At 49.0% G+C, this 12,097-nt stretch overlaps 1 protein-coding gene across 1 annotated transcript; it reads left to right on the plus strand.

Moving 5' to 3' along the window:
• Positions 1-1,117: 1,117 nt before the first annotated feature.
• On the plus strand, positions 1,118-3,267 carry LOC139353683 (regulatory protein zeste-like). Its single transcript, XM_070998017.1, has 5 exons — positions 1,118-1,226; positions 1,723-1,844; positions 1,923-2,252; positions 2,323-2,631; positions 3,202-3,267. Exons 1-5 carry the CDS (start codon positions 1,118-1,120, stop codon positions 3,265-3,267), a joined length of 936 nt encoding a protein of 311 aa, XP_070854118.1.
• The last annotated feature ends 8,830 nt before the right edge of the window (positions 3,268-12,097 follow it).

Here is a 12,097-nt window from a genome sequence, read left to right on the forward strand (position 1 = left end):
GGAAGACGGCACAGAGCAGAGAGCTGTACCGTAGATCTGGGTAGTAAGAAGGAGAGGCCGATGGAAATAGCGGGATTGAGCAAAGAGGAAGGCTCGGAACCGAGGTGTCGTTAAAGGGAGCCCAGGCTCCAGCTGCACAATCAAAATCAACGAGCATAATGAGCACACGTGTGACGAGGAGCGAAGCGCGCAGGATGATGGCTGCCCACCAGCCGTCCGGAGGATCTAGCCCGGGGCAAGGATGGTCGGCAGCCCGGCCTACCCGAACCTCGCGGCGGATCTCCGGGCGGGGCGTCCCCGATCCGGTGATCAGCTCCGACAGCGCCGCAAGAAGTGGCAGACGATTGGGCGCCCTCGCCTCCGCGGTGGCTGCCCGAAATCCCGCCCACACCGCGGTACGAGGGGTCACCACAGTGGACGCCACCGCAGCAGCAGCCACCACCGCAGCAGCAGCCACCGCAGCAGCCACCACCGCAGCAGCAGCCACCACCGCAGCAGCAACACATCCGGACAGACATACCGGCGGCCCACGTGAGCCACAGCACCCGGACGTTCGTGGCCGAAGGGGTAAGGTGGCGACAGCAGACGGTTGTCTGGACCTGCCCGGAGGGACCCGCGGAGGAGACGGCAGCGACGGAAGAACCCCGGATCTGGGAAGAATGTGGTCCCCGGGTGAGCCCGCTGGACCCCAGGACCAGTGGCAGACCGGAGCAGTGGGCACCACCGACGCCGAGCACCGGACCAACGACGCCAAGGACAGGGCCATCGACGCCAACGCCTACCAGGAGCGCAGTAACCGCGGAGCCTCTGGAGCGAGGACCCTGGGTGTGGCCTGAGCCCGTGGAAAACGGCCGTCCTCCGCTCAAGCGGCAGCACTCGGCGCCCGAAGTGTCCGAGGTGGTGGCCCGGCCGAAGTTGTCGCGGACGGTGTCGGCGCCGGAGGGCCAGCGATGGCGAGAGATCGCGGAGCCGGTGTGGCCCGAAGGGATCGCGGAGGCACCGGTGGTACAGGAGGCTCGCATCATGGGCGGCAGGCGCAGCGTGCGCGTCTGGAGAGAGGTTGGGGCTGGCGGGCACGAGAGTGTTCGAGGAGCGGCCGAAATAAAATTTGAATAAAATGAACAAAACGGAGTTTGAAAACCGGCATAAACGGGAAACGCGGCTGAAACAGGGGCCAGAAGTAAGGGGCATACATGGCAGCTCCAGCATCCTGAAATTCATACTGGGTTAATACAGGAAGCAGCCAAACGACACCAAAATACTCACCTGCAGCGAAGCAAATGCGAAGTCCTCTCCACACCAGCTCTCGAGTGTTGCCAGCGTGAAGCCAGGCTCAGCCGGCGGAGGACGATTGAAGGGCGAGAGAGAGAGAGACGAGAGGCGAGAGAGGTCGTCTGGAGAGAGAAAGGATGAAATAGAAAGGAGTGAGGAAATGCGAAAACTTACCTAGAAAGTTGCAAATCACCTTGGCCGGTGGGCAGCAGAGCGGGCATTTTGGAGATTGTTTCATCCACAAACAAGTTATGCACCGAATCTAAAAAAACGTAACGCTGCGTCCGAAATTCAACATAAAAACCGCTCGTGCTATTTGGAGCGTTGTGCAGTCCGATGTGAAGATAATGCTGGGCCCGAGCAGACCGACAGTTCCGATTCTATAACGTCTAAAAATTACCAGCCAACAGCAGTAGAAGACTCCAAGCCAACCATGGATCCCAACTCCAGTCCCTGGTCCTACGCCTACAACCGCATCGTGCCCGCCAGCGCCGGCAGCTCTGGAGGAACAACAGGCCCAACAGCAACAGCAGCAGGCGCAGCAGCAACAGCTCAACCTGGTGGCCGACAAAGTGCAGATTAAGCAGGAAAAGCAATTAAAAGCCTACAACGACTCGATTTAACTGATCCAACTGCAACAACAACAGCAGGCAGCGCAGCAACAACAGCAGCAGCTCCAGCAGCAACTGCAACAGGAGATCGCCGAGGCGGAAACAGAGCCGGACACCGTTTACATGATCGATGGCCGGAAGGTCAAGGTGACGCGCAAGGATGGCCAGCCGTTCCGAGCGACAATAGTTGAGCAGCAGGATGGCAGTCCGGTGCCGCTGGCAGTGCCAGTTCCGGCGGGATCCTATCCGGCGCAATATGCGAGCCCAGCGTTGAGCTCCGCAGATGGATCGCCCATCACGAATTTACATGCCGTGGACGTGGTCAGCACACCGCAGGCCCAGGTGATCGTCCACAAGACGGCGTCCCCGGTACAAAGGCGGTCGGAGGCAGGCGCCCCTTACTGTGGCCTATTCATCTGTGATACAAAGCACCCTGCAGCAGCAGCAACAGCACCATCAGAACCTTTGTTGGACAAAGCTGGAGGACGATGGAGCGGGGCAGGAGGATATAAAGAACGTGCTGCAGCTGCAGGTGAAGCAGGAGCAGCGCCAGCTGGACTTTGCCAACGAGGCATCGACAGTAGATGTCAGCGGTGGTGGAGAAAATCTAGTGTTCAACCTGCCGCCTGGGCTCGAGATTAAGCAAACCTTCTATACCGCGGGCGTGGTCGATGGGGAGCAACTGCAGAGTCCGGAACGCCCAGCAAATGAAAAGGCAAGTTCCTCAATGGACACCACGCATGGAAGGGTTTATCACTGAAGCGCCTCAAGTTCTTAGAGCTATCTCTGTACGGTAACAACCTCACTATTTCGGAGACATCTATCTTCAGCGATACACTATTCCAGAGCCCTCATCAATGCTTCTCCCGCGAATACCGGGCCAGCTCCCATCAGCACGCCCAAGCGGGCACACAGTCCTTAGCAGGTTTCATCTGAGATAGACGATTGTAAGACCTTGTCAACGACGTCGAATAAGAGCGTCGAATTCACCAGTTAAACATCTTGCCTTGGCCACAAAAAGTACACCAGTCCGTCGGCCGTGAAGAGGAGACTAAAGCGCCTCTAGTTTTCCAAGCTGTCCCTCAGAGCAGATCAAGGATGTGAGTTTGCAATGCGACGGTATAGTCATGGAACTACAGAAGTTACAGGGGCGCGACCCTTACTCGAATCGGCAGGGAAAGAAAATAATTGTCAATGTAATTTGTGATTTACATATCTTCATACACTTATAGAATATTTAAAATTTTTACAGATTAAACAGTGAAGAATACAATATTTGAAATTACTAATTTCGTACTATCTTCTCGTTCGATTTCAGGTCAAGAAGCTCCTCCTATCCCCTGTGGAGCCCAAGAACCCTACCGATCTGCCCAAGCTGGCGTAGGGTCTGAAGCGCCTGACCAAGTCCAATGATGCAGTGCATCATCGAGAAGTCCGGAGAGCACATTTTTGCCGGTACCGGTGAGCCGCATTTGGAGATCTGTCTGAAGGATACAGCATGACAACGATGTGACCAAGGCCTGTAAGATCTATTGGAAATGCCTTCCCTCACTGCGTGTTCGACCATTGGCAGCAGAGTGCCGACATCCGGGTTAAGGATCTGTAGGTGGAGCGGTGGTAGCAGCAACGGGCTAGGGTGAACTTTACCCAGGTGACATCGAACTGGCGATTATTTATATATCGTTATAAATGCTGAGCCATTTACATACAACACTCGGTAGATTAAGCTTACATACTTATCGTAATCTTACGTTAAATAACCATTGCTCCCAACCAGAGAAGACTGGGAACAAGGCCAGCCGGGCCCTACAGAGGCAGTCAATTTCTACACTGACGGCTCAAAATTAAATAATCAAGTCGGAGGAGTTATATACTCCGAACAACTTAATATCAGGAAATCCTTCAGACTTCCGGATCACTGTAGCGTCTTCCAGGCGGAAGTATTTGCCATAATTGAAGCTTTGATGCTTCTGAACGATGCAAACTGTCAGAATAAACTGATTAACATCTATAGTGATAGTCAAGCGGCTATCAGGTCGATTATCTCGACCAATACAAACTCCCACACCATATCAAACTGCCGCAAATCTCTGCACGAGATGGCTCTGCAGTTTAAAATTTACCTGATTTGGGTCCCGGGTCACCGGAACATTACAGGCAACTGTATTGCAGATGAGCTGGCCAGGCATGGCACTACCGTACCTCTCCTTCCGGACAAGGAGAACATCGGTATGCCGATAACCACCTGCAAGCTTAACATTAGAAATCAATACAAGAAACTTGCGAGCCTAGCAAGCAGATTGGGCGCGCCCCGAAACGATTTCTGCAGAAGCTGCAGGGACGAGGAGGAAGAGGAAACGGTGGAACACCTGTTCTGTTCCTGCCCGGCCCTGTGCAGATCTAGACTGTACCACTTAGGGAATCCCTTCATGAACAGTCTATCCGAACTGGCGAACATAAGCCTAAAAATAAAACGAATAATAAAATTCATTAAAGCAACCGAATGGGAATTATGCTAAGCCAGCTGCAATAATGGCAGCAGATTTTTAAGAAAGGGGATACAGATCCACGCGGTACCACAATGGACCTTTTAAGGACTAAGTGTGTCAATGATTTGGCAGCCGCTCTAACCTAACCTAACCTAACCATTGTGTCTTTAACTTAAGCTCACCCACGCGCAAATACGGAAAAATCGTCACTAGTTTAGCAATTTGTAACACATCTAGTAATCGACTAACTTATATGAACGGAAAAACTATATACACACTTTTAAAGTATCTACTCTAAAATAATACATCTGCTCAGAAGTATATATATATAAATAATAAAATATAATTAGAACACCAGCTACGACTAGGTAGAACTAGAACACTTCCCAACACATGCCCATTCTGCCACCACTCCCCAATATCCAACATATCATTATACACTGTCCTTCCTTATCCCAACCCAGATAAGAATCCTTCCATTCGCTTAACCCCATCAACATTATCTCAAACCCAACCCCCGACCACGTCATGAAAATCATCACATTCCATAAAAAAACCAAAATTAAGTTTAAAATTGAAATGTTCTTAATTTAGTTAGCCTATAGTTTTAAATTTCAGCTAGCTTTATATAAATAAATAAATAAATAATTACAACGAGTGGGGGTTCTCAGTATATTTACGTAAACATGTTGGTCCATGATCGCATCGATCAAACGGATGGGGCCCACACTACTGTACGAGAAACATGCCCATACCGTGATTTTAAGCCCACCTGCTTAACGGTCTTGAGACCAAGAGCATTTCTAACAAAATCTCTTAACTCAATACTAGCCAATCCAACGGTTCTGTCGATATCAGCACACATTATTTTGGCATAGTGACTTGTGCAAAATTGAACGCATCCTAGTGTAATATGTCACTATCTAGATCGTTAAATTCATTCAAAATGGCTTGAATAATAGCCATACTGACGTCGGTTATTATTCGTTTGCATATTGGCAGCTTTAACTTATACACTTTACAACACCTATTTAGCTCGCTTAAAAAGCGAACAATATCATATGTAAAGTGATTAGACAAAATGGCATGCGCCACAGGATATACCATATTATATTCTGGAACATGTCCAACCAATGAGTACAGGAGAATTCTTTTCTCCACATATTTCATTCGTTGCACAACACATCCCGTTGCATCTAAATGCAATGTATCCTTCTTGATGTTATTCACCAAAAGACTTATGTGTTCTCTGTACATACACTTCGAGTTTCGTCGATAGAAACTGAATGAAGTGTGAAAAATTCTTACATTTCATATCAAAGGTATCTTTAAAGGGATCTTTATCAAAATCCTCTTTTGCGTTTTCCTCTGATATAAAATTCCGGTAATAGGACAAATGTTTATTGATCATTTGATCATTACCAATTAGCGCCCTGTTTGTGTTGGCCAAATTTATCAATTTATTTCTAAATTCAAATGCAGTGCTGCCTTTAATTTCTTTTTTGGAAAGGAATCTATTTACGGCCCTGCACTGAGCAGATTTTTTTAAGTTTATGGAATGCCTATATCCGATTCTATTTGAGAAGGGTAGCTTTTCGAGTGGTGTAGGTTTATTTTAGGATAGTTGTGTTGGATATAAGGTTACATATAGAAATTATAACTATAAGTGTTTTGCGCACGTTCTGCTCTTGAGTACGACTCTGTCTCGACTACCTTACATTTTCAGAGTCTGGTAACATTATAAAAAGGGACTTATTCTACACTAATATCGAAGGTTTGGTATATACTATATTAGGCGCTGTTCACAGTCGGACTCTCCTGACAAATCTCTGCGTCCTCGCAGGATTCATGGGGTGGATCATCTTCAAAGTCGTCATCTTCATCGGGCTCCTCCGGTGGCAGCTCACACCAGCGCTTCATCTTGTCGGACGAATACACCGACTTGTAGTGTCTCTGCTTTCGTTGTGCGTGAGGGATATCTTCTACAAGATATCTGTCGTTCGGCAGGACCTTGTTGATTATAAAAGGTCCTTTATAGCGCGGCTCCAATTTGCGTGATGTGCCCGTGCTGAATGGCACATTCTGAACTTGGTGAATGCATCGACTATTACCAAAATATGCTCGTTTCTCTTGGAACTCTTCGGAAATGGCCCCAGGTGGTCCATGTGTATCGTGGAAAAGGGAATCGGCTTAATGTCATCGTAGTGGTATGACCTTCCTGACGTCCACCTGGTGTTTTATAAAACGCACAGCCCACACAGGATTTGATGTAGCTTTTGACATAGTTTCGCATTCGGGGAAACCAAAATAAGTTTAGAATTCTTGCCATAGTCTTATCCGTGCTCATATGTCCGGCCTTATCGTGACATTCATGTAAAATGTGGAATCTCAACTGCTTCGGCACAACCCATAATAAATTGTTGCCATGTTTTCGAAACAAGCGATCTTGCTCCATCACATACTCGACGCTCTCAGATTTCTTTTCCAATTTCATGTTTGCGACAATTTTCTGTATTTTCTCGTCCTGTAGTTGTATGGAAAATAGCCAGTCCTCTTCATCGATTATCGTTTTTGCTATTTTCAGACTTGCGGTATCCATCTCTCGAGCATCTTCGAACGGAGCTCGACTGAGTGCGTCTACGTGGTTCATCTGTGTTCCTGCTCGATGAACGATATCTATGTCGAATTCTTGAATGCGTAACCACCATCTTGCAATCCGGGGTATCAGTTCTCGCTTCTCCATCGACGTCTTTAGACATTGCAGTCGGTGATAACCTTTATCTTTTTGCCATAAATGTAGTATTTGAATCGATCCAACGATTCCACGACGGCTAGAGCCTCAAGTTCGTAGCTGTGGTAATTTTTCTCCGGCTTAGAAGTAGCTCGGCCTCACGTTGTAGCAAAACTCCGGCTAAACCAACGGCGCTGGCATCGGTATGTAGTTTATGCTCTGCGTCTAGACGATAGCTGGTGACAACTGGATTTGATATTAGACATTTTTTTAATTCGTCGAAGGCTTCTTCTTGTGGCGCTTTTCACGAAAACGGCTGATCCTTGCGCAATAGGATTCTTAATGGCGCTGAAATTATGGCATATCCAGCAACGAATTTTCGGAAATAACCAGTGAGACCCAAAAACTTTCTCACATCGGTAACATTGGCTGGTTTCGGGAACACTCTGATGGCGTTCGTCTTCCTTCTGCGTGTATCTGGTGACCAAGGAATGTTATTGACTGCTTATATAACTCACATTTGTCCAGGTTTAGCGTTAATCCGCACTCCTTTAAAACTTTTAGGATCCTCTCAAGCTGCTCGTACATCTCATCAAATGTTTGACTGCCAATAAGGATGTCGTCCATGTAGTGTATCATGTCGCCTTTCTGCACTCTCTTTTGTAACTTTGCCATGAGTCGATTAAAAACCGCAGGTGCGTTCTTCAATCCGAACGGAAGTCGCTTGAATTCGTATAATCCATCTGTGGTGATGGTAAACTTTCGGCTCTCTAGGACTATCTCTATCTGATAGTATCCACTGTTGAGGTCTAGGGATGAGAAGTACTTAAACCTTTTCGCCTGCTGCAGACGTTCTTCGATGTTCGGTACTGGAAAATTCTCCTTCTTGATCAGCTTGTTTAGGCGGCGGTAATCGACGCACATTCGATCGCTACCATTCGGCTTCTTGATGAGCACCACCGGGCTGGCGTACTCTGATGTGGACAACGTGATGATGTCCTGCTTTAGCAGCTCGTCGACCATGCTGCTTACGATTTCTTTCTTTGGCTCGGATACTCGGTATGGGGCTTGTGCTACTACCTGATTGCTTTCGACGGTGATGTCTGCTTTGACCACGCTTGTCTTTCCTATGCCTTCCAATCCTGCCGAGAAAACATCGGCGAAGTTCTCCAGTAAGCTGCGCATTTGTTTAAATTTTTTTTCGTTCTTAAAATTTTCTAGCAGCTTCCCGATATTGGTGCTTACAGGGGTTGTTGGCTGATGGACTGCTCGTTCGATTTTAGAATCGCCTGACTCAAAGTTGAGCTCGAGATGAGCGGAGATGATGACGTCCTGTCCCAACAGAAAGTCCTCCTGCAAAATATCGTTGTCTGCTATATACACTTTCGCTGTAATCGTCTTCCCATCGATATCCATATCCACAGTCATCGCTTCTGTGAGGATACATGAACCTCCGCAAATGCCTCTAATCTTCATAGAGCACTTGTGGCTCTTGGCGTTTATTTGCTCGGCAACCGATTGTCGGATGAGACTGGCTTGACTACCCGTGTCGATGAAGGCGCTGTAATCGTGCGAGTGTACGCAGATTTTCCTTGTGAAAAGTTTGTCCTGATTTGCGGCTCCTACACGCATGACATTGGTGGCTTGGCAACTTCCATTTGGCTCGTGGAACTTGTTGCATTTGGTACAGCGTGACATTTTCTTCTCCTTTGGACACGAATTGGCAAAGTGTCCTTTTTCTCCGCAGTTGTAGCATATAACGGATTCCTTTGTCCTTGGTGGTTTAACATCGCTGTCTGGTTTCTGCTCGAAGTTGCTGGCTTTCGGTGAATACTCTTTCTTGCTCGTATTTGGCCGACATCGATTAACGAAATACGATTCGGCTGCATCACGAACCTGTTTCATTGTGGCGAAATCCTGAGCCCGTGGAAAACGGCCGTCCTCCGCTCAAGCGGCAGCACTCGGCGCCCGAAGTGTCCGAGGTGGTGGCCCGGCCGAAGTTGTCGCGGACGGTGTCGGCGCCGGAGGGCCAGCGATGGCGAGAGATCGCGGAGCCGGTGTGGCCCGAAGGGATCGCGGAGGCACAGGTGGTACAGGAGGCTCGCATCATGGGCGGCAGGCGCAGCGTGCGCGTCTGGAGAGAGGTTGGGGCTGGCGGGCACGAGAGTGTTCGAGGAGCGGCCGAAATAAAATTTGAATAAAATGAACAAAACGGAGTTTGAAAACCGGCATAAACGGGAAACGCGGCTGAAACAGGGGCCAGAAGTAAGGGGCATACATGGCAGCTCCAGCATCCTGAAATTCATACTGGGTTAATACAGGAAGCAGCCAAACGACACCAAAATACTCACCTGCAGCGAAGCAAATGCGAAGTCCTCTCCACACCAGCTCTCGAGTGTTGCCAGCGTGAAGCCAGGCTCAGCCGGCGGAGGACGATTGAAGGGCGAGAGAGAGAGAGACGAGAGGCGAGAGAGGTCGTCTGGAGAGAGAAAGGATGAAATAGAAAGGAGTGAGGAAATGCGAAAACTTACCTAGAAAGTTGCAAATCACCTTGGCCGGTGGGCAGCAGAGCGGGCATTTTGGAGATTGTTTCATCCACAAACAAGTTATGCACCGAATCTAAAAAAACGTAACGCTGCGTCCGAAATTGTGCGTTGTGCAGTCCGATGTGAAGATAATGCTGGGCCCGAGCAGACCGACAGTTCCGATTCTATAACGTCTAAAAATTACCAGCCAACAGCAGTAGAAGAGTCCAAGCCAACCATGGATCCCAACTCCAGTCCCTGGTCCTACGCCTACAACCGCATCGTGCCCGCCAGCGCCGGCAGCTCTGGAGGAACAACAGGCCCAACAGCAACAGCAGCAGGCGCAGCAGCAACAGCTCAACCTGGTGGCCGACAAAGTGCAGATTAAGCAGGAAAAGCAATTAAAAGCCTACAACGACTCGATTTAACTGATCCAACTGCAACAACAACAGCAGGCAGCGCAGCAACAACAGCAGCAGCTCCAGCAGCAACTGCAACAGGAGATCGCCGAGGCGGAAACAGAGCCGGACACCGTTTACATGATCGATGGCCGGAAGGTCAAGGTGACGCGCAAGGATGGCCAGCCGTTCCGAGCGACAATAGTTGAGCAGCAGGATGGCAGTCCGGTGCCGCTGGCAGTGCCAGTTCCGGCGGGATCCTATCCGGCGCAATATGCGAGCCCGGCGTTGAGCTCCGCAGATGGATCGCCCATCACGAATTTACATGCCGTGGACGTGGTCAGCACACCGCAGGCCCAGGTGATCGTCCACAAGACGGCGTCCCCGGTACAAAGGCGATCGGAGGCAGGCGCCCCTTACTGTGGCCTATTCATCTGTGATACAAAGCACCCTGCAGCAGCAGCAACAGCACCATCAGAACCTTTGTTGGACAAAGCTGGAGACGATGGAGCGGGGCAGGAGGATATAAAGAACGTGCTGCAGCTGCAGGTGAAGCAGGAGCAGCGCCAGCTGGACTTTGCCAACGAGGCATCGACAGTAGATGTCAGCGGTGGTGGAGAAAATCTAGTGTTCAACCTGCCGCCTGGGCTCCAGATTAAGCAAACCTTCTATACCGCGGGCGTGGTCGATGGGGAGCAACTGCAGAGTCCGGAACGCCCAGCAAATGAAAAGGCAAGTTCCTCAATGGACACCACGCATGGAAGGGTTTATCACTGAAGCGCCTCAAGTTCTTAGAGCTATCTCTGTACGGTAACAACCTCACTATTTCGGAGACATCTATCTTCAGCGATACACTATTCCAGAGCCCTCATCAATGCTTCTCCCGCGAATACCGGGCCAGCTCCCATCAGCACGCCCAAGCGGGCACACAGTCCTTAGCAGGTTTCATCTGAGATAGACGATTGTAAGACCTTGTCAACGACGTCGAATAAGAGCGTCGAATTCACCAGTTAAACATCTTGCCTTGGCCACAAAAAGTACACCAGTCCGTCGGCCGTGAAGAGGAGACTAAAGCGCCTCTAGTTTTCCAAGCTGTCCCTCAGAGCAGATCAAGGATGTGAGTTTGCAATGCGACGGTATAGTCATGGAACTACAGAAGTTACAGGGGCGCGACCCTTACTCGAATCGGCAGGGAAAGTAAATAATTGTCAATGTAATTTGTGATTTACATATCTTCATACACTTATAGAATATTTAAAATTTTTACAGATTAAACAGTGAAGAATACAATATTTGAAATTACTAATTTCGTACTATCTTCTCGTTCGATTTCAGGTCAAGAAGCTCCTCCTATCCCCTGTGGAGCCCAAGAACCCTACCGATCTGCCCAAGCTGGCGTAGGGTCTGAAGCGCCTGACCAAGTCCAATGATGCAGTGCATCATCGAGAAGTCCGGAGAGCACATTTTTGCCGGTACCGGTGAGCCGCATTTGGAGATCTGTCTGAAGGATACAGCATGACAACGATGTGACCAAGGCCTGTAAGATCTATTGGAAATGCCTTCCCTCACTGCGTGTTCGACCATTGGCAGCAGAGTGCCGACATCCGGGTTAAGGATCTGTAGGTGGAGCGGTGGTAGCAGCAACGGGCTAGGGTGAACTTTACCCAGGTGACATCGAACTGGCGATTATTTATATATCGTTATAAATGCTGAGCCATTTACATACAACACTCGGTAGATTAAGCTTACATACTTATCGTAATCTTACGTTAAATAACCATTGCTCCCAACCAGAGAAGACTGGGAACAAGGCCAGCCGGGCCCTACAGAGGCAGTCAATTTCTACACTGACGGCTCAAAATTAAATAATCAAGTCGGAGGAGTTATATTCTCCGAACAACTTAATATCAGGAAATCCTTCAGACTTCCGGATCACTGTAGCGTCTTCCAGGCGGAAGTATTTGCCATAATTGAAGCTTTGATGCTTCTGAACGATGCAAACTGTCAGAATAAACTGATTAACATCTATAGTGATAGTCAAGCGGCTATCAGGTCGATTATCTCGACCAAT

The sequence above is a fragment of the Drosophila suzukii genome, chromosome Y (genome assembly GCF_043229965.1).
Source record: "Drosophila suzukii chromosome Y, CBGP_Dsuzu_IsoJpt1.0, whole genome shotgun sequence".
NCBI lineage: Eukaryota > Metazoa > Arthropoda > Insecta > Diptera > Drosophilidae > Drosophila > Drosophila suzukii.

Coding starts and splice junctions, on each gene's coding strand:
- LOC139353683 (XM_070998017.1), top strand. CDS start 1,118: ATGAACAAAACGGAGTTTGAAAACCGGCATAAACGGGAAACGCGGCTG. Junction 1,227..1,722: donor CATCCTGAAATTCATACTGG/GTTAATACAGGA, acceptor TCCCAACTCCAG/TCCCTGGTCCTACGCCTACA. Junction 1,845..1,922: donor TCAACCTGGTGGCCGACAAA/GTGCAGATTAAG, acceptor CAACAACAGCAG/GCAGCGCAGCAACAACAGCA.